This window comes from Paramisgurnus dabryanus, chromosome 5, assembly GCF_030506205.2.
Source record: "Paramisgurnus dabryanus chromosome 5, PD_genome_1.1, whole genome shotgun sequence".
Taxonomy (NCBI): domain Eukaryota; kingdom Metazoa; phylum Chordata; class Actinopteri; order Cypriniformes; family Cobitidae; genus Paramisgurnus; species Paramisgurnus dabryanus.
Genome location: NC_133341.1, coordinates 47,820,922 through 47,846,858, shown reverse-complemented (window position 1 = coordinate 47,846,858; position 25,937 = coordinate 47,820,922). Strand labels below are relative to the sequence as shown.

The 25,937-nt window shown below is 37.3% G+C and overlaps 1 protein-coding gene across 4 annotated transcripts; it reads right to left on the bottom strand.

The window, feature by feature from the left end:
- Nucleotides 1-956: 956 nt before the first annotated feature.
- kcmf1 (potassium channel modulatory factor 1) lies at nucleotides 957-25,367 on the bottom strand. 4 transcript variants are annotated; one of them, XR_010543683.2, is made up of 8 exons: nucleotides 25,126-25,363; nucleotides 10,817-10,984; nucleotides 10,565-10,704; nucleotides 7,782-7,883; nucleotides 4,745-4,922; nucleotides 4,142-4,427; nucleotides 3,659-3,977; nucleotides 957-3,351 (listed from the first exon to the last, which is right to left on the bottom strand). XR_010543683.2 is itself a non-coding variant. In XM_065284529.2 (8 exons), the coding sequence occupies exons 1-8, from the start codon at nucleotides 25,310-25,312 to the stop codon at nucleotides 3,266-3,268; spliced, it is 1,377 nt and encodes a 458-aa protein (XP_065140601.1). In that variant the 5' UTR covers nucleotides 25,313-25,367; the 3' UTR covers nucleotides 957-3,265. The 4 variants fall into 4 exon arrangements, 2 of the variants coding, with proteins under 2 accessions (XP_065140601.1, XP_065140602.1); XR_010543682.2 differs by having other exon boundaries at nucleotides 957-3,348; nucleotides 25,126-25,362; XM_065284529.2 differs by having other exon boundaries at nucleotides 957-3,348; nucleotides 3,745-3,977; nucleotides 25,126-25,367.
- Between the last annotated feature and the right edge of the window lie 570 nt (nucleotides 25,368-25,937).

The following is a 25,937-nucleotide window of genomic DNA, read 5'->3' as shown; positions in this document are numbered from 1 at the left end:
AGGTTTATTTTTTAAATCAGTTTATACCACTAACTGAAAAAAAATATTCAATTTACTCATTTTTTTTTAAGGTAAGTGGTTGAAATCAATTTATTTAAGCTAAGTTGAAACAAAAGTTTTTTTTTGTTTTGATAAAGGTGCACAACAGTGACTAAAGTTTCGATGCACAGTTACATCTTCATCAGAGTCCTCCTTCATCGGGACTCTGATGAAGATGTAACTGTGCATCAAAACGTTTGTCATTGTTGTGCACCTTTATTAAAATATTTTTATACAGACATCTGTGCTGCACCAGCGATCCCTTTTTGTCTATTATTGTTCCGTCTTTCTCTGGTTGCACCGGATTGTCTTGGATTACAGAAGCACAGTTTACTCTTCCCTTTTTTTGTATTCCTAATTTTTTTTGTTTAAATGCAGCTTAAAAAATTGATTGCAATCACTTACCATAAAAAATTTTGTAAATTTAATGAATAATTTTTTCAGTGTAAATGAATATAATATGGCATGATGATTGCCCGTTAATATATTGATTTAATTGATTTATAGCATTTTGAAAAAAAAAAACTTTTCATGGATCAGATTTTATAATAAATCTTTGAAAATCAAATTATGAATTTGAATTTTAATGTTATTATAATCTAATGATGCTATGTGAAAGTTTGTAACAAAATATTTAATTTTGTCACTTTCTTCATAGGCTTAGTAATGGGAATTGTTAAACTTTACTGACGTATTAGCTACTACACTTCTTTGTTTGATCATATACTAATAACTAAAAATTTATGTTAAATTTTACATCTGAGACAACGTAGTGACAAAGTGCGCCTTATAGAACAGTTTATCAGTTTAGGGCTACTGTAGAAACATGGCGGCTTGAAATGGTGACTTCCATGTAAGGAGACACACGGTGTATGTAGATAAAAACGGTTTCTTCTATGGCAATAAAAACAATACAGTTCATTTTGTAAGGTCTTTATACACCACTGATAATATAGTTATGTATATTATATTGCATGTTTGTCAAGAGATCCTTCTAAAAAGTTACACAATGCATCTTTAATAACAACGCATTCAAATTTCCAAAAGTCACAGTTTTTCATTTGATTTGTCCACCTCTAATAACTTCTGAACTTGTTTCTATGTTTATGCAAGGAAAGAAAGGAGATATTCATGTGCCCAATTGCTCACAAAGGGTTATTTTGGTAGACAGGGCTGCAGTATGGCATGAAAGGTATCCCAAGGGTAATATTGAGGTCTAACAATAGCCACCAAAGTGGCAAGGAAGGCTGCTCCAAAACAAAAGATTCGGTGAGACAACCTGATCTAAAAGCTGGCAGGTAAAATAGTATTAATCTTGATGCCTTGGGGCTACATGTTGTCAGTTGCATTTGTTATATTTTCTGCAGCGGGCATGTAACTGATAAGGCAAGGACACTTTTTAGGCAGCATAATAAAGGCCTTATTGTATTTGGGTAAAAATAAAGGGAGTTTTATTTAATAAAGCTAAGGAATATATTATGAAGTTTGTATCTTAACTGCTACTAAAATACTTAAAAGCTTAATCCCTCTTTTTTATAGTGTTTTGTCAAACCCTTATCAATTTAGCATATAGCTGAGATGTTTTAGTGGGCAAGCATCATGTTTCCTATAGTAACAAAAAACAGTCTATTTTCGCAATTCAATTTGGTCCCCCTGCTGGTGCAGAAATGAGACACATCACCTCATAAGAGCTAACAAATTTTTTGTGCCAAATACAGAGTAAACTTCATGTTATATATATGGATAAAACTATGGGGTTACCACAGCCACAGAGAGCAAAATGATGGGATTTGGTTTTCATCAAAATCTGTGCACCGTTTTTATTGTAGTATTCTAAATTTACATTTAAAAAAAAATTCTGCCCATATCCTAGATCCATTATGAAAGTTAACGCACAAATTCCATATACATATCATTGTATTTTACATAGAGGATAAGAGTATAGGCATGGAGGTGGCATGATCAATTACAAGGCTTCAAAGAATCAAGAGATAGAAAAACAAAACCCTGAATAAATAGAAGGTGCTGTCTATTAGCAGATAGTACGTTAGCATGTCACTCTTTTGAAAGGTTGAACAAAAAGCCTTCAATATGGCAAATCCAGTGCCCTTCTTTACCGATGAAGAAAGAAGGGATCCAAGTGTACTAACAGCAGATATGCGAGTAGATCGAGATGAACATGGGGAGCCTAACTTGTCTGTACAAGTGCATAACTTAGAGAGTACATTTGTGGTTACACAAGACACTAAGACATCAACGTCTAGGTTATGAACCAGATTATGTTGAAACCTAAATATTTAGTTTGTCCCGTAGTCTTGACCAATCTGGGCATACTGGTAGTTTGAATGTCTAATAGTGCACAACAGTGATTCCCAGAAGTAAAAATCCCATTCATTTTGTGAAATTAAAAATAGACTATTGAGGATCTAAATGAGAGAAAAGACATAAGCGAGTCTTAATTTCAAGAAACTATAAACAAGTTTCATCGCAAATCTCTGAAGAACTACACTACCAATCCCAGAAATCGCTGTTGAACCATTAACAAGAAATTACTGGTTAAGCAATGTGAATCACATCGATTCGAGTTACTTCATATCTCACAAGTGCGTTGTTCTGTACAGAATATCATTTGGAAATCTTATCAAGCAATAAGTTAATACTGAATAAATTAGGTTGGCGAGTTAAACTTTCTCTACCAGTAAAAAGAGTCCCAAATAAAGCCAAAGCATCAACGATTAATATGCGTAGTTTCAAACTCCGTCATCCTAATGCTTCATGGGATGCGAGTAGTTCATTACCTCAAAAGAAAAAGTACATTGTGTATACCTTAAGGTCAGAAAATGTTTTAGTGTTGAGAGATGGTTTTTGTCTCTCTTTGAGAACATGAATGGGACTTATACTCTAGAAAACCGCATAGGCGGTCACTGTTGTGCATCATACTGTCAAAGATGACGGTCAGGTTGTAGCCGAGTGACAAAAGCGTATTGCAGTTTCTCTGCCAATTTTGCTTGATATCTAAAAAAATAAACCCAATTTTTAACACTTGGAAAAAAGTTAATGAAAGCTTTGGGATATTTTGCCTTTTTAATGACAAGGTCATTAAAAATCATGCACGCTGCAAATAACCTCATGCAGTAGTTATGGTAAACCATCCAAGCACTTTTTATTCATTAATATTCATAAATACACACAGCAGCTTCATTAGAGAAGGTCTCTTGTTTCCTCTTCAGTTTTTGAATGTGGAGTATTTATAAGGAGAGCCTTTTGCAAGACAGGAAGCTGAGGTCTGCCACAGATACCTACGCTCACCTGCTAAAGGAAAAAAATTAGTTATGTGGAATTGATTATCAACTTATATATATTTATTTATATATTTATATTTCTCATTTTGTCTCTCGTTCTGTGAATCTCTCTCTTGTTTTGCGCACTCTCCCACACGCCTGTTCTGATGTGTTTTGATTTTTTCCCCCACTCGCTCTTCTTTCATGGATTTATACAATGTAACAAAGGTGACAGATCTGAAATTACAATCACCGAAAAAAGAAAAGAAAAAACGAAAAAGAAACAAACAAACAAACAAAAAAAAAAAACGAGAGAGAGCTGTGTTTTTTTTGCCCACCGTCATTGGCAGTTACAGCACAGAGGACAATGTCTGCGTGATGGTGGTGGGATATCATCAAAGAGGAGGTGGTGGAGGCTCCTTGCCTGTGGAGCTCTCCTTCAAGTTGAGGCTCTCCAGAGCCACGTCTAAAGGCATGATGTCCACGCAGCCCATGGCGCCGAAGTCAGCAAAGTCTCGCCTTTCGTCCTCGTCGGAAGAGGAGCTCTCCTCTCGCATTAGCGTGGACAGCAGGAGCTCCTGCACGAACAGGGTGCGGTCTGCGCGCTCGCTCTCCAGCGCCTGCCGTTCTGCCTCTGACATTTTCGGCTCGGTCAACCTGGTGGGATCAGGGAGAAGAGGTTACTACTAAACTATAATACTCCAATGGAAACAGGTTCGAATCTAAAGTGCTAATTGACACCTTACACCATTTAAATTTTCTACTTAACTAAACAAAGGCCTATGTTTTAGCTGTAAAAATAAACAGATCTCCAACAGTACCGTGTGAGCAGGAACTGGGAGCTGTGGGAGGCCAGCGGGTTGCTTTCAGTCATGGCTGTGTTTGTGGCGGAGCTGGGCGGCGGGATGCTGGCGCTGATGTTGCTTGGGTTGCTGCGCTGACGCGTGGCGTTGCGAGCCGTCTCAAGCTGTTGACGCGCTGCCTGCGCCTGCTGCCGCTCCAGCTGAAGTTGCATCTGCAACTGCTGCAGCTGTGAAGTCGAGGGGCCAGAGGAGTTCAGCTGCCCTCCTGCCGAGCGCCGCACACCCGACAGCTGAGAGAGCAGTTCTGCTCATGTGGACACAATGAAAAAGACAGTAAGATAAAAATCAATCATACAATCAAAGACTACTTAAAAACTTGTGTGGCCTAGACAGAAGTAGTTTATTATGATGACACCGCTAACAAGCTGTTGATCTGTACTATGACAATACACAAGGACACAAAGTATTATGGCTTTAAGACCATGTCATTTAAGCTGATTAATTAATTAAATTCTTTGTTTTAGTTACAGCTGCAATGTTTATAAGCATATAGTCCCATGTTACATTTAATGACACATATTTAAAACAATCTGAGAATATGTAGATGTATATGCCCCACACCTGCTATGGGGTCCATTGCTTCCCTATTGCTTGCAGAGTAGGAGGAGCTTTGTGAAGAGGAGAGCCCACCGGTAGAGCTACTGGTAAAGTGCATGTTAGTCCTGCGTGCCCGCGGACCACCCAATCCCCGCCCAGGGTGGAACATTCGACGCACATGCCGCACGCCGCTGCTCTCATCGTACAGCTACTGGTTAAGGAGCAACTGGTAAAAAAGTATTTCAGCACACACCCATTGCATCTCACATCAATAAACATTAAATCATACAAAACAACATCTTGACTTGGAGGTTTAACATGAGAAACACGAGAAACATCTTGACTTGCTCATACAAAAGAAACGAATGTACATGTTTTGAATAACTAACTAAACGCTAGATATCAAGAATTGCGATATTGTATCATGAGGAATATGATCTTGACTTTGTATAACATTCATTCTTAAAGCAATATAACAGTCACAACAGTCATTCTCCTTGCATTCCACAGAAGAAATTCATTTGGGTTTGGATCAACATAAAGGCGAGGGAATGACACACTATTTGTGTGTAAACTCTTTCTTCAAGCTTCCTCAAAAGCACATTGCCACAAAACTTAAAGAATTTAACCCATTAATGAGCAGACTCAATTAAACATTGCTATAAAGTTACATGTCAAGTGATTTACAAAACACAAGAAACTCATTTCTCCATAAACCACTCTTAAAGTTGCAATCTGTAATTTTTGCCTCTCTACTGCCACCTTTGTGCAAAACATTAAGCTGCAAGTTATTTTTAACATAAGTTGGGGTCAAATTTATGGAAGGTATTTTTTGTCTTTTTTAATTAATGAATTAATCATAAAAATAAAAAATTAAAATCGCAAAATATGTCCCAAATTTGAAAAGTGAATGCTAAAATAATAATTTAAACATTAAATTTAATTATTTCATTTTCAACGTGATGAAGCATCATTCTGGCCAAATTGAAAAATAAAATTAATTTGATGATTTGACATTTCATTTAAATTAATAATCTTGAGGCAAGACTGCCAATTATAAAATAAAAAGGTAAACTTGAAGAAGAATCTGTAAATACATTTTTTAAAGAATAAAAGGGTTTTTATTCATGCCCAAGCAATAATAGGGACAAAATTAAAAGTTCAGTTTTAATTTTGTGTTCTCTTATTTATTGGTTTTCATTTTCGGTTTCATTTTCAACTTGTATGCAAATTCAATGTTAATCGGTGGGTGGGGTTTACTTGCTCAAAAAAAGGGGATTGGCTAAACATGTCTGTACAAATAGTCTACTGTGTCGCTTGTACTGGCCCACATGTGCCAGATCTTGCTGTCATGGTGAAATGTGAGCATCATTTAGACTATACGAGCTGACGCGTGGATGAGATTCGCATGCATTGTTTACATTTCAAATGAGGAACCAACACTTAAAAAGTGGCTGGTTCGCTGTTATGTATGTGCGTATTTTCACACATAATAATTTTCAAATTTGGGACATAGTTGCGATTTATTTTTTATTTTATCATTTAATTAATTAATTTAAAAAAGACTAAAAATACCTTCCATAGAAATAAAGGTAAAATTATAAGCAAAATGGTACCGACAGCTTAAACTACAAACAATTATTATAAGCTTACCATCACAAATCAGGGTATGCTTTTTGTGCATTTCTTAAGCAATAACAGTTATGAATTGCTCCTGTAGGAAGAGTTTAAAGAGCATCTATTTTCTGATTCACGATTTTACACATCCTTTGGTGTGTAAACGTACATGTTAGCGATATGCAAAATCACAAATCCCAAAGTAAACAAGTTATCGTCTCCAAATCTCTCTTCTTGGACAACAAATACATGGATTGTAGGCCAGTTTACTTCGTAGGCTGGTTGAGATGGACACGATGGTCATTATCATTATTCCGCCCGCTTCTGACTTACATAGTAAGTAGTCTATGTTTTCATATTTAACTCTTTCCCCGCCATTGACGAGATATCTCGTCAATTAAGAGAAAACGCTTCCCCGCCAATGACGAGATTTTCTGTCTTTCCGCAATACCGCTATTATCCACCAGGTGGCGCCATTCCGCAACTTTTTAAAACCGGAAGTATTGCCCTATGGCAAGCTGCTGCATGTCCGTGTCTGTTTTAAAGATCGCTCTGAATGGGATCTCTATGAAAAGTCCGTCATAAAAATGGAATTATCTCTGCTTTTTGCTCAAAATATGGTGTTTTTGCAAAAACCTACCCATATTCAAAAGCTGATTGCAAAAGAACCACTAAAGGTAGGTTTTTTTTGTTTGAAAGCAGAGGGTCTGTTCTTTCATTTGGTATATTGTATGTTTATATATTTAAAGAAGAACATTTTCTGGAAGGCATTAAACTTTGGTGAAAATCATGAAAAACGCTGGCGGGCAACTTTTTTTAAAAACGCTGGCGGTGAAAGAGTTAAAGAATTTACTACTGACTAAACCATGACTCAAACAAGTTTAAAGCAGTGCAGAGTAGCGCTTGTTGTTTGTAGTTTCTACAAACACAAATGCAGACATGGTTTTATGTTTTAGTATCCTTACCTTACCAATTTGTTACGTTCTGGTTAAGCCGCGCTTGTAAACTTGATCGATCAGCTTGGTCATCTGCATTTTCTGGATCAGATTTGGCTCGTATTAATAAGGTAGTAAAGACGATATTAACTCCTGTCAGTATTGCATTGGGAGCTAATACAGTAAGAAGCGTCACTTTCCAGGTGCTACAGGGGTATTCAGGTGAATAAAAACATACTGGTTAGCTGTCCAATCACTGCGCTTTACAGAACAATAAGCTTTATATCAAATCAACGCGTTTCAGGGAGGCAGGGCAGAGAGGAGCAAAAATAATGTACGGTATGTGGAAAATAATGTGATTTTGAACCACAAACACATTGTATTATTCCAAATACACAAAATAATGTTGTTTTAACCAATGTAATAGGTGCTCTTTAAGAAAAAAAAACACAAACTAATTCTGCATGGGTTGCATGAATGTGGCCCATTCATTATACAGTCAAGGATATTAAATCTCTAGGTGCTCTGTGTTCAAGTGTGAGATGAGCAGCAAAGTCATCTGTCACATGATTGGGGTCACCACCAGGCAATGCGGCACAGATTGGGCAAATCTGCGATGGAGAGAAAACCAGAACAAAATGTCAAACAACAAATTGTAACACTCTGAACAAATTAAACATAAGTCATGTTTCCATATAGTGTTGCGCTGATTTGCTATCGACAAAGTGAATCAGTTCCAGTCTGTTTCCATTTAAGTGGCCTTTCATCAATAAAATTGTGTCATAATGACAAATAAGTATTTGGTGTTCTGCAAACGAAATCTGAACTGAATATTTTCGTTTAAATTGCTTAAAAAAAATTTTGTATTCAGTATTTGAATTAAAATTCAAGTTTATTTATAAAGCACTAAATAAAACAACAACGTTGGCTATAGTGCTGTACAGACAATAGCACAATAATAAAAAAGACAACTTAAAAGATGGTCACATCCGTATAATTATAAAAGTAATATAAAATAACCTTAAAAAGACATTTAAAGCAACACTAAAGAGTTATTGCACTTTGCTCCCCCTACAGGTTAGAAGCGTCATTGTTCATTAGCACTGTCGTAAATACTGCAGCATAGCTGGCTTTGATTGGATTGTAGGTCTCCCGTAAAGCAAGTTTTTGTAGTTTTCACTCGAACTACAGGACCACTACCCGATGGTTGGAAACTTCTTTAGTGCGGTTTTGGCCGATAGAGGGCTGCAAAGCGAATGTGAAAGTGCCATTCACCCTGTTTTGAGTGGATGAACCACTGAAACTTTTTTGGAAACGTTATTTTATGGTAAAAAAAAACTCTTTGGTGTTGCTTTAAAATACATCTTAGCTAGAATCAGAAGAGATATTGTACTAGCAACCTCCGCCACTTCTATGATCAAATGCTATCGGAAAAAAAATGTAAATGAAGAGTTTTGTTCCAAAACGACAAAAACTTAATTTTTAAAAAAACGAGTTACTGACAAAATCATGTTTATATGATTATATCAGGTCAGTATGTAAAAGTAAATTCTTAATTTTAAGCAAAATACAATATCCGTTGTGTTATTCTGTCATCTTTTCCCCCAAAACGCAATAAAGCCACTCCTCCTTTTCTGCAGAATGCAATCAATCCTTCAACAAATCACAGCGCACCATTCCACGCATTGTAAACAACAATGGCGTTGAGATTTATAAATGAAATTCCTCATCTTGTAGTTCATGATCAACAAACAAAAACAAAAAAATATTTAAATGGAATTGATAAACCTGTGGGGGTTTTCGTAACCCATCAACATCTGATAATTTACACGAGAGGCACTCGGGAGACAGAAAAGGCCAGTTGCTTGTTCTCCCGACAGCATCAAGCTTCAACAAACTGACCCAGTGGATTTTATGAAAAACTTATTATTTTACGCAAAGCCAATGAAAATCGAGCAGGACCAAAACATTTTACAGCTGATTGCTGTAAAAAAAGTTCATAGACGACGTCCCAAGTATAACTGCAGGAATGAAAGTGTTCTTATTGACGACAAAGTAAGTATTTTGATTAAAGGAGTAGTCCACTTTAAAGTTGGGGTCTATTGACTTTTTATAGTAGGAAAAAAATACTATGGTAAGTCAATGGGCCCCATCTATAAAGTGGACTGCTCCTTTAATGCCATTAATGAGTGCGTTTACATGCACAGTCTTACGCCGATTATGCTTAATAAACTGATAACACGTGGGGTCATGTAAACGCGTAAAGCGGTTTTCTTTAATCGGGGAAAGCCCATAAACAGCGTATGCAAAAACCGATTTCATTACGCCGATTTCGCATGGCATGTAAACACCTTAACCCGCTTTCTCACGGTTTTGTCCATGTGCACATGTCTCCGCGTATGAAAGATAAACGTCACACGCGGAAGTAAGCGCAAGGTAACGCATAAAAGTCTCCGCTCGACTAAAGCAGTTGGCAGAGAAACTGTGAAAATAAAAGCTCATGTTACATTTACAGGTTCTGCAGACACGATGAGAGATACAACAATACAGCTTAAGACAGATATGCCGTCGGCTTTTTGATCGACTATTATGTACTATAGGTGGTGACGTCACTGCCTGCGAGAAACCTGATAATTCTCCAAGTCCCATGTAAACGCAGTTGACTGCATAGCCGGCTTATTGATTTGCATGTAAACGCATGAAAACAGTTTTCTATAATAAGCATATTTTTGATAGTTATCCGCTTATTCTGTGCATGTAAACACACTCAATGTTTAATCAGTGTATACCACTAGTCAACTAAATGAATAACATGACAAAGATGAATGCACATTTATATATTGATTTAATAGATTTATTGCATTTTATGGAAAAATAATCAGTTTTTATAATAAATCTTTGAAAATCAAATTATGCATTTGAATTTTTTATGTTTTTATAACCTAAAGATGCTATGTGAAACTTTGTAACAGGACACGGTTTCTTGATTAGTAGTAAATTGCCATCACCTGCTTTCAGATGGAGCGACATTTACTACACAGAGCCGTAGTTCACTGAAAAGCTAGGAAATATCCCATTCATTATCGCAGGCTAGCTTGTCAGTAAATGTTCTGTGTAGTAAATGCCGCTCCATCTGAAAGCAGGTGATGGCGATACATCTTTTTATATTTTTAGAAGAGGTCTTGGGAAATACTGTGAATTGTCAGCGATTTTAGGAGCTGGTGTACAATGGTACAAAACATTAACACAACACCTGCAAACGCATTTCGGCGCAGAGAAAATGTGTACTCACCACTTCTGTAGAGGTCTCTGCATGTTCTGAGGTGACGTGCTCCTGTAGAGATGTTTCCGTGTAGCCCATTTTACCACAGTAAGGACAAGTAAACGACTGAGGCTGCTCTACTGAGAAAGCCTCCCCCCCATAATACAAATCTGTAACAAGTTTAAATCCAACTCAAAACCATTTTCGTCAAGACTTATTCACCATTAACAAACAAGGAGTAAAAACTTTGTTATTTGATGTCAACTATATGGCTCCACTTACCAAAGTCTACCCTGGTTAGTATGCACTGCATTGGGTGCTCCGTGGTGTGTCTAGTTGTTGTGGCTCCACTTTCGTAGCAAGATGCGCAAAGGTCGTAGTCGTAGCAAATTAAACACTTGTATCGGCGCCCTCTGAAGTTCCCTTTTAAACACGCATCACAGCTCACACCTGCAAAACAACACACAGGCAATTTAACTCAAAAGAGCCAGAACCCATCTGAAGACAAATGTGGACCGGATTTTCCTCGTTAGGCGCTATACAGTATAATAAAGGCAAAATCAACAGTCCATGTGACTGGCGGCAGATATAAAGGCAGGAAAAGTATTCAAAGCAGCTTCGCCTTGTTACGGATGACATAATGTGTTGCCTTGTTAAGAACATGACAACAGAGCATTAAGACTTTAGTCACTCAAGATGAATTCTTTTGACTATAAACTATAAGAGGATCCATTTTTTTGAGGGAGCAAGACTGATTAATTGTATAATTACAGTGTAATTGATATTTTGTTTGTGATATATAACTAACCAGTCATGTGAATACTGTGATGGTTATAATATTAACTTAGCCATTTAGTTTCCTGCAGACCATGCCAGCACTAGTTATATGTCCTGTCATTGAATACTTTACACCACATGAAGCTGAAAAGTATTAACTATTGAAAATGAGTTCCACCAGTAAATTATGACATGCTTGCTTGTTAAATGGAATCAGACTAGTTCTATTAGAATCAGAATAGTTTTCAAAGTGAAACATGTAACTTGATTGTTAGGCCTGTAGATTTTCAGTACAGTGCTCATTTTTATGTTTAGTCTCACAGTGTGGTTTTATATATCTTTGGGTTAAAAATGAGGTTTGGCAAGTTATAACTAGACTTTTCCTTTGACCACTGTGGTCACAGTAGAGTCCTGTAAACAAACCAAACTACACATTCCACAAAATCTAAACCAAGAGAGAAATTTGCTCAGATCAAAACAGCCAGCAGCCATAACGCCCTGTAGCCCAAGACTGGTTGCCCACTGAAGCCAAGTAGGGTTCAACCTGGTCAGTACTTGGATGGGAGACCTCTAGGGAAAACCAGGTTGCTGCTGGTAGAGTAGTGCTCAGCCAGCGGTTTGTGTGGGTTCTAACACCCCAGTATAGTGATGGGGACACTATACTTTGTGATTCTCGCAAAATTAAACTGATGCGGTGTCATGAAACATTTTCATTAAAAAAGTAAATGCAAAGCAAGAGTACCAAAATAAGAAGCATTCAGTTACAAACATCTATTCATGTAATATTTTGCACATGATTTCAAATGACATCATACGAATCAACTTTTTTCCACATTTAAGGGGAACATTTTCATGACTGATTTTGGGTGCTTTGACATGGAAATATTTATAATTAAAAAATCTAAAAAATAAAAAGCTTCAGCGCATGTTATACTATAAACGTTTACAGTAAAGAAAGGTGGTATTTGGTGATCATTGGTAAATGTAGAGACAATAATAGAAATATAAATGTGTCCAAGACCAATTTTCTCCTCCTCCGTAACAATTTTCAATCATTGTTTAAGCACTCAATGAACATTTTCAACAACAAAAAAAATTGTTGGAAGGGACATAATTGACTGTGACACTCAAGATGGCTACCAGGTAAACAGTTCTTATTTTTTCTCTCCAGATAAAAGTTGAAATTTTGATTGTCATCATAGTACCTAGAAAACTTTTAAGTTCTCATTATCGAAACATGAGTTTGTAAATGCATATATTTAATGTAATATCATGTTATGGTAATGACAATTTTTGATAATAATTATCAAAAAAAGTAAAGAATTCTATAGGAAAAATGTTTAAATCTCTTAAAAATAATGGTTATAGTAAGTTCAGACCTTAATCTTATATGTGCAAAAAAATTCTGATGCTAGACACCTTCTAAATGCAAACTCGATTCCTTTTAAGGATCCGGGTTATTGTGAGTCACTCACTAAAGTGATCCGGGTTGTGTGAGTCACTTGAGTCACTTGAGTCAGTATTGCTAAATTGCCAAGGAAAATCAGTACAGACCCACTTGTAACCAGCTGATCCACGTGACTCGAGATTCTCAGAGCAGGAAACATTGCAGACTCGCAGACCATGGACATGAGACTCGCTCTACAGATCCACTAACCGGCTGATTCGCGTGGATCAGCCGGAGCCAGTTAGTGGATCTGTAGAGCGACTGAAGTCTCCTCAAAAGCAAATCCACAACAAAAGCCTTTCACTTCTGAAACATGCTTATAGGTTTTAGGTTTGGTGTGTATGGTCGACCATTTAAAAAATAAGCCTAATAACAACAGCATAATAATATAGAGAAAATATAGAAAAAAAACGTATGTAGCCCCCAGAGCCGGAGAGACAGTTCGCGCAGATCAGCCGGTTACGGATCAGCCGGCGGATCAGCTGGTTACGGATCAGCCGGTTACGAGTTGAGAGATTCTCGAGTCAGAGCAGATTCGCATGTCTCTCGAGTCCGCATTGTTTCCGGCTCTGAGTGAGAATCTCGGGTCAATTCGCGGCTCGCGCGGATCCACAGGTCTCTCGAGTTTGCAATGTTTCCGGCTCCGAGTGTGAATCTCGGGTCAGTTCTCGCGCAGATCAGCCGGTTACGAGTGGATCTGTAGTCTGAGCGAAGTCTCATCAATAATGTTGAAAGAGGTTTGTGTGTGTGGTGGCGCTGTTTATGGTTTTACATTGAATTGTAGTAGGACTCAACTGATCCGGGTTAATGACACTAGAGACTCGCGACTCATGATTTAATTTAAAGATCCGGGTTAAAGATCTGATTTTGTGGGTTTTTGTAAAGATCTGGATTTCGTGAGATTCACCCTACTGTCAAAAAGCACCGTCCTTCAGAAGAGACGTTAAACCGAGGTCCTGACTCTCTAGCCCTTTCACACAGACATTCCGGAAAATACATGGAAAATGCATCCTGGATTTTTTCGGGATAGTTCAATTTTTTGTTCATTCACACTGCCATGATTAGCCGGCAACTGCAAGGTCCCGGAAAGACATTTCTCGTGGTGAATGTTTATAATGTTATCTCTCGTTTTAAGGAGCTGAACCATAACTTTTGTTGCGACACGCCCATTACGGCATTGTTTCGGCTTCTTGTTCACACAGAGGGTTTTCCGTGTATCTGACTAGGTTCTCTTTCCGGCAACGATCCCAGGAGATATACAGGACGTGTTTGTGTTCACACAGAAGCTTATCTGGCAATTTTACGGGTATTTTCTGGGACCAAAGGTCTGTGTGAATGGGGTTTCTGTAGTCGTTAAAAATCCCAGGATTTCTTCTGTAAAAGAGTAGGGGTGTCCCCTGGCATCCTGGCCAAACTTGCCCATTGGCCTACTAATCATCTCCTCATATACTGATTAGTGATATTACTCAGTCTTCTCTCCACTAATAAGCTGGTGTGTGGGCATTCTGGTGCACATTGCATCAATTAAGGGGCAATTGGTTTGAAGAAAGTAAATATGACAAGAACGATTATAAGTATTGATAACACACACATTTAATTTTAATATCAACGTTAGATCCAAATTATCATGACAATATACATCCAAATTCATTTCGATATTTAATCAGAGCTGTCTCAACATCACAATGTCCACTACGGGAGCGCAAGATGGCCCTGCATGGAACACAGGATAGCATCAAATACCCCACCATTAGATAACTGCAGAACACAGTTTCAAATAGCCAAGTATTTTGCTTACTTTCTGTGCATTTTATCATCAAATGGCAAAGTGTGGAAATACAGCCATTAAGCTACCAGACAATCATTTCTCTCTGTTATTGTTATAATAGTCCTTATTATGGTGTTCATAACAAAACTGGCTTGAAGTAACATCGCCTATAACACTAAAATAAATATTTACTCACACGTGTGCTAGTTCATGCAAGTTTGTTAGGTAACAGGAAATGACTATTTATGTTTTTACATTAAAATGACTCATACGCTCTTTGTGCACTTGTGCTGAGGAGCGTGCATATATCAGGTGTGTGTATATAAATGTGCAGATTAAACTGCAAAAACGGTATCACTATTAATGATCGACCGAAAATACGTGCCATTTTCTTAATTTGGACAGAAGAGAATGATCAGCATCTGTAAAAACAAAGATGCATTTAAAATACATAGCTGAACTCTGAAGGATCAAGCACATAACGGTATCGGTTCAAAAGAAGTTTAAAAAGTTGTAGGCACAGTACAAAGCGTTTAAAGTGTAGCAGTGCTGAGAAATGATAGATGATGTGTTGGATCATCATCCATTTATTAGAGGAGAGATCACGAGTCTATGGATGTCACGGTACCAAAGATCTAGAAGTCGTTACCAATACCACAAAAAGTACACGGTACTAAAGTCAGTACCACAGTGTGTAAAAAGAACAATTATACTTAATTATTAAAAAATTTCAACATTATGTGTCTTTTAAGAGCTTCTGTTTAGGTTTGCTGTGTTCATGTTTGTTGACTTCTCTCCTGGTGTACACGCTCCTCTGGCTCATACTGGCAAAAAAAAAAAAAAGAGTGCGAATAAGAGAGATTTTATTTATCAAACATACTGTTTGACAATGACTAATAAATCAGTGAAGACTACAGGTGCTAAGGTGCACTCATATACACAAGTACGCGACCACACACATACTCTGAATGCAAGCATTAAATTAGTTTTAATTAACTCACACAGCTGAAAATAGTTAAAAACTATTAACTTACATTTAATCCAGTGGCATTAGGCAACATTTTGCTGATAGGATGGCTAAATGGCAATGCATGGTAGCCAATTTGTAGATAGTTTATAATGTTGCAAATGCAGCATCATTAACAAATAACTGGGTAATGCAAACATTACATCTAACATAACAACATAACGACAGCTGGACTCCCAGCAACAATGCCAGATAGAATAGAAGTCCCCTACACATAAAAAACAAGACCTTTAATATCAGACGGGAAAAATGTCTTAAAATACAAGTGTTTATAGTGCATCCATATAAACTTGGGGTGGGAAAAATCTAATAAAAAAACAAATACAGAAATGACAAAAATTTACAAAAAAAAGAACAAAGTTTCACATTAAGTACCGTCTAAAATTGCTATTAGGTACAGAAATCGAATCAAATGAATTACAACACTGTCTTAATTGTATAAATTAAATATAATAATTATTTTTTTTTAGCTACAAAAGTGATTTACTCTGTGTTGGGTTGTTTGATTAACATTAAATGACAAAGACTTAAGTAGGTTAATTAAGGTTACCGTCTCTTTAACTTAAAATAAGCACAGACCTGGTTTCTGCCTCTAATCTATACATACACATAAGACATAAACTAATGTTTAAAGGAACACGCTGACTTTTTGAGACTTTAGCTTATTCACCATATTCCCCAGAGTTAAATAAGTCAATACATACCCTTTTCATCTCCATGCGTCCCGTAACTCTGTCTGACACACCCACCGCTTGCCTAGCTTAGCACAAAGACTGGAAGTAAATGGCTCCAGCTAGCATACTGCTCCCAATAAGTGACAATTAACCGCCAACATTTTCATATTTATATGTTGTGATTTGTATAGCCACAGCGTGTACAAATAACAAGGTCATATGAGACACAGCCATCTTTTAAACGTATGCATACTTGGAACTATATTCAAATTGTTTTATTTTTATTTTATTATTTTAGAAAATTAAAATTTTATTTTATGAATTCAGTTTATTAAACATGCTGTTTGATAAGTGAAATGTAATGAACCATTAAAAAAAGATGAAAAGTGAAAATACAAAATCCAGAATGGGATTTGTGAAAATACATTATATATAACTGAATTTAAAGGCAGAGTGTAGGATTTCTGAAAAACGCTTTGGAAAAGGAAGTCAGGCCGACTACCAAAACACTTGTAGCCAATCAGCAGTATGGGGCGTGTGTACTAATCGACATTTTTGCCTGGGTTGCATATGTGTGGGGCGGGTCTATCAAAAGCAGGTCCAGATTCTATTGGGGTAGGGGCGTGTTTGTTTAGGTGATTTCAAATATCAACACTGGCTTTCAGAGATCATGGACCCTGCCTATAAAATTAATAATTTAAAATAACATTAAATGTTTTTTATAGGGCACAATGGATCTACGCGTTTTAAGGATAAGAGCTCGTTTAAAAATGGGCCAAGCACAAGTCAAATATGTGGCAAATAATTTAAAATCAAGTTCGATTGTTCAAGCTTTTAATCTTTAAAATGGTAAAGTTGTGATGCTCCTATAATTTTCAATGGATGCTCCTAAATTTTTGCTGGGGCCCCTAAAGCACCACTGCTACCTACTAAAAAAGTACATTTTGAGCCGTGTTAATACAGCATTATTTTGGATTGCAACACCCACATTTTTCCATATACACCACCTGCTGGTGTGCATACACTAAACTGAATTAAAAACACTCAGGCATGCCATTCACGTCTGCATGCATTTCAATTATAATGACAAAGTTGTGTGCTGTGAAGATGTTCAGAAGATGAACAGCTTGCTGGTCCTTATCACCTGTTTGAGTCCTTAAGTGCACTTACTTCATTGCTGAAAAACGTTATTTTGCGTATTTGGTATAATACAATGTGTTTACGTGGTTTATGGTTCAAAAAACACATTATTTTCTACATACCGTACATTTTGGTTACTCCAGATTTTACTCTCTTCCCGTAACGCATGCATTTTGTACAAAACTCATTGAAAAGTGCCGTGTCCCTGATTGGCCAGCTAATCTGTATGTTGTAATTGGGCTGAATACATCTGACGTCAGCCGGAAATGTGATGCTCCTTACCATGTTTGGAAAGATTCGGTCGCAATGCAATGCTGACATGAGCTTACTTAGAGTAACTTACAATCAGAAGCAGGAGGAATTATGATATTGTCTTTCTTGTCTACATCACCAATCCCAGGATGTAAACTGTTGCCTACAATCTGTGTTTGTTGTAGTCCAAGAAAAGAGATTTACGTTGGAGACGATTAAGGCCGAAATCGATCGAAATTAAGTCACAACCTCGAACTTCGAATTAAAAAAATGGGATCGTCGATGCTGCTACGCCCCATGTCCCGTTCAGTTGGCTTGCCAAGCGAGGGAAAATAAACCTCTCAGAGGTGCCTTTAAAAACATCGGTCAAGCGGAACGTGATTTATATTTTAAACACGAGAGATGTATTGCTACAACTCTTTGAAATGCATATAATAAACAGGATTACTACCTACTGATCCGACTTCAGACAGAGCGCAGCTCTCTGCACATGCACGAGAGAGCCGCCAAGATGCAGCGGGTTATATTTTAAACAAAAGGTATAGTTTGCCTCAGCTCGCATGAAACGCATAAAACTGAACAAATATGTAAGGATTACTACTTTAGTTTATGTCTAGACTTTGGACAGATGCGCATGCACGTGAGACAAAGAGAAGCGCAGCTGCTTATGACGCACTGGTTTTATTTCAGATGTGTGAATGTGTCCAAGACGCGTGCATTAAGTCCATGTGCGTGCAAGAAGGAATCCTCTTTATACAAGCTATCTCGCATAAAGTGAAGCCCACAAACCCCCATGCAAAGAAAAGCACGCAATGCGCATGTTAATGTGAAACTATATTAATAATAAAGGCATATCATTTTTTGTCTTTCAAAAAAAACATTTAAACCGAGAATCGAATTGTGACATTAGAATCGAAAATGTAATGAACCGAGGATTTGGAGAATCGCACACCCCTAGAGACGATTACTCGCGTCATCAATTCAATTCAATTTTATTTTATTTATATAGCGCTTTTCACAATTTGTAATTGTTTTAAAACATTAAAAGAAGCAGGGGAAACACAGAAAAATTGACAGACAATATAAGTAGTAAAATACAGCGGCTATAAATAAAGTTTACAAGCGAGCGTATTAATAATGTATCGTATACAAGAGGGTGCTAAGTAAAGCCACTTACTTTGGGGTATGTACCTGTACACACTTACACACCAAAGGAAATGAAAAATCATGAACTGGACCATAGGTGCCCTTTAACAGACCACAGTTGTTAAGGACATTATGAAATAATTAATAAATCACTAAAACGCCAAATTTAAACTAGCATAATTACAGATGGCAAAAAATAAGAGGAAGATAACATTGAGATCAAATACAAAATGACCTGTGTACCTGTACTCGTTTCAGTTTGAAGAACTCATGGAGAATATAAAGTCACTGAAAACTGAAAATTTCAACCACAAATGTAAAATTTTCTGTAAAAAAAAAAACGTGAGTGACGCTTATACAAAACCTGCTACTACAAATTGCCAGGGCATTGCTATGCGTGGCTAAGGTGCTCTAAGTGGTTGTTAATGTGTTGCTATGGTGGTTGCTTAATGATACAGGTCAAAACAGCCCACCCCAGTGTTTCCTCTAGGATTTTTTCCAGCTGTGGCGGCAGGGGGCGCCCATGATGATTATAAATGTACATTATTTTTTTTAATGTAGAAAATAGGCTACAGTAAACTAACATGTGTTTTTTATCATTTTCATGCTGTCATTTACTTTTCCTTATATTTATAGCATATTGCTTTTCTATGTTTGATCTAAACTGTATTTCCTTAAAAAATACGTAAGTTTTATAGCTTCATACGGATCTTTCATTGTAGTTTTAATGTAGTGTGCAAGTTCGTGCTCGGGTTTAGCGTTACAGAGCTGTTGCAAAGTCACGCACAGTACTGTCTGATAATCCGAACCGCTGTGATTGACAGAACACCCGACATCTGCAGCAATTTATTCCACACCCGGGCTGTTTGACATAAAGAGCCCGACCCGGTCACACCGCAAATCGCGCAGTTATAGAAACCTTTATGCTCTTCGCAGACAGATCTTAAACACAAATAAGCACGGGGACATTTAAAAACTGTTACCTGTCGGAATCGAGTCGAATTCTGTTCTTGGATGTTAGACCCGCAGTTCACGCTCGCATATTGAGTCCCGACCTGGATCTACAACGCATATAACACGTTAATATTATTACACCCGTTACATCAAATATTAGAAGTTTCACCCGCGGGTACCCCGACCCTGTTGTTTCGTCTGAAAACAGATGAAACAGTCTCACCGTCTGCCTCCAGTTTTTATTACCAACGTCCTTCTCTTCCACGGGAATAAGTTTCCTTCCAAACAGATTCGACTAATGTCTTGCAGTCCTATATGAGTTGTATTCAGTATTTAGCCTTGTTTTTGGACAAACATCTTATCATTTAATGTGAAACTTTGTGAGTGTCGATCTAAAGCACAGAATATTGACTGACAGCTGAGCGGTCAGCAGCGCGCTGCGCTTATAGCCTATATTCTGAATAACTAATGGCCAGATAAGTTGATAATATGAGTACAGTGATTACAAATGAATGTCCAAAAAACTCGTAATATGTTAAATCGAAAGTTTAATCATGTCATTTCTCGCAGCCCCGCGCTGGGTCCGTGGATATGCGCCTGTGAACAGCATACGCGTGATGACCTTGCAACTTAAATTACCCTTAATTAATTGCCAGAGAGATAAAAGTAAAATAAAATTCGAATCTGTAAATTGTGTATTTTTATTTATGTAAACTCACAATAAGGAGAAAACCTTGTGCTTATTTAAAATCATTAAAAACATGACGTGATTTCTGCTGCTTTGGTTTAACAGCGCATCACAAAAAAAGAACAAAAACTCAAATACTTTTTTTATTCGTTTTGTCAATCTGATAATTATAACATATTTCGTGTAGACTTATTTATTTTATTATTATTTCTCAAAACAGAGACGTAGCCTAATCATCATCCGTTGATTTAAATCTATTTGTGCATGAAACTAAACCCATGGGGGAAATTATGATATTTTAGGAGATTTATTTATAAATGAGTAAACAACGCGAATCCAGAAATTAATTTTTTTCTTTCTTGCTGGGCGGACATTTCGGTATAGCTTTATTTATTTTGCGAGCTTCCGCCGCGGGTTTTGTCTAGAAGGGATACAGAAAATGTCAAAAAGTTTAGGATTAGATTTGGAGGTAGGATTTTTAGGATGAAAACAGCGGCTCTGGCTACATAAGATACACATACATCCTACAATCCTGTGAAATGTTGTGTTAAGAGGTGGGTTTGGGTGAAGGATTAGGATTAAACAGTCCTCATCCGGCGAGATTTCGTTTGCTGTATCCCTTCTATCCACAACCGCAGGCGTGGCGGGGATGTTTTAGGCGTGGCGGGCCGCCACGGTTGAATGCATATAGCGGAAACACTGAGCCCACCCACTACTATGATATCTGGTCCCTAGATATGGCTCGGGTCGCTCTATTAACATGAAACTAGAAGACATTTCACTATATATCGTTTGATTGCTCTGGAAAGTCATAGCATATCTCTCCCACATAAGCAGTGGGACAGTTTTATGGTATATTTATGTTTGCAGCACAGCTGTGCAACACAAACTAGTGATGCTCGATTTGGGTAAAATCATAATCACGTTTTTTTTTTTACATAATCGCGATTATTTAACATTACTCTTACTTTTAATTAAGTAAGTGTTGCAATAGGCTACACATGTCAAATCAGTGGTTTATATTTTGTGGTTTATAAATGTACCTTATATTTTAATCGCACAATAATTGTTTACGTCGATTATCTTGTTTTCTTGTTGTTTGATTCAAGAATTGAAATTGAAAATCAAAAATAATTAATTGAACAACCCTAGCAAAAAGCATACAGCAAAGTAAAACACAAAGTCAGAAGTCTGTTCGATTCAAGGTAAGAAGTCAAATCCTTTTCAAGATCAAGAAGTTGTCTATGCTGTGGTAGACACGTTTCCCTAGAGAATTAAAACAGCACCATGGCTACATGTGAGCTCCAGGCCTCTCTTAATTTATATCTTTACTTTCTATTACAAAGGTCGATAGTTCAAAACAAATTCAAGCAAAATGTGAACCTCTGAAAATAGAGCTATGACACGCATATAAGTCTGTGGAAAAAGTGCGAGGGGGCTATCAGATCATAGCTAGTTTATCATTTACTGAGAGGATCATACCTGAGCTACTACTACTTCTGCCTCCTATACCACAAATCCAAATTAAGCTGTATGCAAAACTGAAGTTGCTTACACAAGAAATTGCACCATCTATTTAGACGGCCAATAACAAAAAAAGTGCACACAAAATGGATCTCTAATTTGAATCGGTTGTAAAATGGCCAAATATGCACACCTGTGAACGCACATTACTTTTATTAATTCTATATTAATGCTACTAGATGCTAAATTGCTTGGAGACTGTAAAGAGTCTATAGTAACACTTGAAGAAGTTCTTGAAAAGATCCTTAGTTTCGGTTTATTATTAAAAAAATATATTCAATGAACATATGTGTGTATACCGATATCGTTCTAAAGATCCTTTAGAAGGCGCGTAACTTTAAAAAAAACATTACTTTCCATTTCTGCATCTGGCAGATGTGCATACAAGGTATAAAGCTTACATACCACCGCAGCAGTCTATTTCTGTTACAACTTCTCAAACCTGATCACAAAGGAATGACATATTGGTTAAAAACAATGGATACAAAGGAGGAGAACTGGAAATGTCTTTGCAAATTTAACTGACATGCCTTAATAACCCAAGGGGACACCAGTCACGGAAAACTAGTTTGAGTATCAACTTGTCCAGTCGCATCTGAAACATCTACCGTTTTTAAAACACCTCATATCAGTTTTATGATCAAATGCCATGCTGTATTAAAGATTCAAGATCCTCTATAGACCCTTTTACTGTTTGTACACAATGATGACGTGGCAGCGTATGCGCGCGCATTTAGGCAACGGAAGTATCGTAAGAATCAACAGTGAAGCAACACAAACAGTAAGTTATTTTAAAAAAATTGACTTTATCAACATTTTCAACACAGCTACCAGATCCGTGTACTATAGTGGAGTGGATAAAAGACGTTAGCAGATGGCCAAAAATAAAGTTGCCAGATACATATATACGTATATTAGTATATTATATTAGTGCAACCAAACGCAACAACGGGACATTTTGATGTTGAGAAACCGTTTTAATAAACTTTCTGAGTTGCTACCACGTTAGAACCAATGGGGAATAACACCACTTCTGTTGCCCAAATGCGCGCGCAGGCTATTTGATCACGTGAGCTGTAAAAGGGTCTATTTACAACGACAGCATGAACAGCTTCCAAAACACCTTTTCACAAATATTATAATAATTATCTGATGTCTCACATATCACCAGCATCCTCTCATTTTCAGTTACTCTCAACAACCATGTGCCGCATGCTGAGAAAACGGGGACCAGACGCATGTGCAAGCAGTCTTCATTCACAGGCAAGTGACATCTCGATGTCATGAGTGAGCTGCTAACCCTAGGCAGCATTTTGTGGAATCAACAGTACATAAGATGTAGCAGGCAGCTTACAAGGTTTGGAGACACCCATTAAAAGCAAAGTCTGGGTCTGAAAATAAAGAGACACACCGACCAAAGGCAAGTACGACGTTCATAAAAAGCAAACAAAATGCAAAGATACACTAACACAAGATAATAAAAAGAACTACAGTATTACCATGTTTGTAAGAATGCCAATTTTCTGTCTACAACGGTATTGTTTGAAGCAGTTTAATATAAAAACATGGAATATAAATATTAAAATGACATAGTAACACTGTTGTGCCTGCAGCTCAATTGGTTAAGCATTGAGTTAGCAATGCAAAAGTTCAAGGTTCAATTTACCGGAAAAACACGTATTGGTAAAATGCGTACCACCTTGAGTGCATTGCAAGTCACTTTGGATTACAGTCCATGCCAAATGCATAAATGTACATGTAAATAAACATACATCTGAACTGACCATAACATGTTTCACAACACATCTGGAAAGTGTAAAATGTGAAAGAGAAACCAACACAACTTTTTAAACATGTTTTGTCGACTGAATTTACTCATTTTAGTTACGTTGTGTGACAGTGGGATGTAACTATGATTATATAAGATTGTAATAATATATTAGGTAGTATATAAATTACTATATGCCCAAATGAAATTAAATGGTGCATTCGTTAGAACATACTACAGCCAAGTGTTGTAAATTATAGTATGCTGTAGCATATTATAGTAACTTATACACTTTGTAAATGAAAACTGTAGTATTCTGTACTATGACAATACAATAGTGAACTGATCAACCGTACAACACTTTAATATTATTTACTATGATATGGTCCAAAGCAGTATAGTATCTGGTCATTAAGCTAGTTTACTATAATACAGTCTAAAGTATACTAGAGTTGTTTCATGTGGGCAGACTATTAATTTTTTATAATTTATATTTTTTACCACGGATCAAGGCATCACTAAATTGTCTAGAGTGTCTTTCAAACCAAAAACGTAGTATTGATATGGTACACAATAGCATTACAGTGCAAATGATGCTAACCGGTGCTTAAACAATAAATGAAAGATCCAAATCTAAAAATGTAATTTTACAAGCCGAATTTTTTAGGACTTTTACGTGCACTTAATCGTCTAAAGTGACTTTTAACAGGCCAAATGTGTCAATCCACATGATCAACCCAGCAGAAGCCTTCAAGTCTTGAATGGTGAATCTCTTCCTTGTATGTTGTCCAAACCCACAGATTTGCCCAAATACACAATAACCTATACAAAAGACAAATAAAAATAGACGCATTCTCCAAAAACCAAAACGATATATTGGTTAGCAATCACTGCTATGGCTTCACTGACACCCGCTAATGCTAAATCCAGACGTGCAAGTCATTCACTTGTGTTGGCCCTGAAACATGACATGACTGGCGCACACGCACTAACACGAGCTCCAGACTCATCTCCATAACCGTTTACCGGGTTCACTTTTGACCTCTGCTCGTCATTCTAACAGGTTATGGTTACTTAAACCAGGAAACCTGACAAATTAAGCGTCTTTTCGGAGGCCCAATCGAAGCACTGACCTCTCCACGGGCTCCCTGCGGGAACGCACTCACCCTCAGTCCCGCGGCCGTACGAGACGCAGCAGGCCCAGCCTAGCACACAGGCCCCGTTCGATAACGCAGCCAGCGGCTTCAAGAAAACGCCCTGTGCGTTACCGCCGCAGTTTAAGTTCACGAAAAGCTGTACGATTTAAGGCAGCCGCCATGACGAGTCTCTCCCAGTGCGTTTGAATTGAAAACATGGCAACCAGAGGGTCAGCGCTGGCCTAAAATTCAAGCCAACGACGTAGCGATCGGCGGTTTTTCGTACTTACCTTCATGTCGGGACATCCTACAGACAATGCCACAGCCCCCTCCTCGGGCTCCCTGACGCCTGTGAGTCGGAAAGGTGCCGCTAAAAACGAAATAAAAGTGGGGACGCGGTCTTTCTTTCCTATTTTCTCTGCTGAAGATGGATCCGGGGCTTACACTTCTATCCGCTTCCCCCTCCCCGTCTGTCATCAAGCGCCTGTGTGTGTGCTTGAGAGAGCGCGTACACGGTCTGCCAGCAGGGGGCGAACGGGCTCATCTGCTTCTTCTTCTGTGGTGTCTAAAGGGCGCTAAATTCGTGGAGCTGTTCAGGCTTCCTAGTGTAAAGTTTACATCGCCACCTACTGAACTTGAAAATATTTTTATACAAGCAACGACAATACAGTGGACCCTCAAAAGTATTTTATTCACAAGTAAACACAAATTTCATTGACAAAATTATCTTTAATGGTATTTTATTCTGTTTTCTAGATTACTACTTTATTTTTTATCCTATTATGTTATTAATTTTTGAATCTTTTTTTATTTGTATTACAGTTGCAAAGTCTATGTTGAGTCCTATATTTCAAGTTGTATCCTGTGCATAACTATATCTGACAAATAAACAAACGGAATTAAAAATATCATAAAAGCAGTAGCATTATTTGTTTGCAGATTATATTTTGTTATGTAACTGTATTGCACCACATTTTTCAGCATTACGTGTTAAATGTCTACTTTTATCCCGTCACTGTGAATTCAAACCAAATAAACACAGCTGGCTGTACAGTAAACAATTAGCTGGACAAAAGACTTCAATAAATATGCTGAGAAGTTG

Coding starts and splice junctions, on each gene's coding strand:
- kcmf1 (XM_065284529.2), bottom strand. CDS start 25,312: ATGACAGACGGGGAGGGGGAAGCGGATAGAAGTGTAAGCCCCGGATCC. Junction 7,884..10,564: donor CAGAGACCTCTACAGAAGTG/GTGAGTACACAT, acceptor TCTCCATCGCAG/ATTTGCCCAATCTGTGCCGC. Junction 4,923..7,781: donor ACAGAGCACCTAGAGATTTA/ATATCCTTGACT, acceptor CAGTAGCTGTAC/GATGAGAGCAGCGGCGTGCG.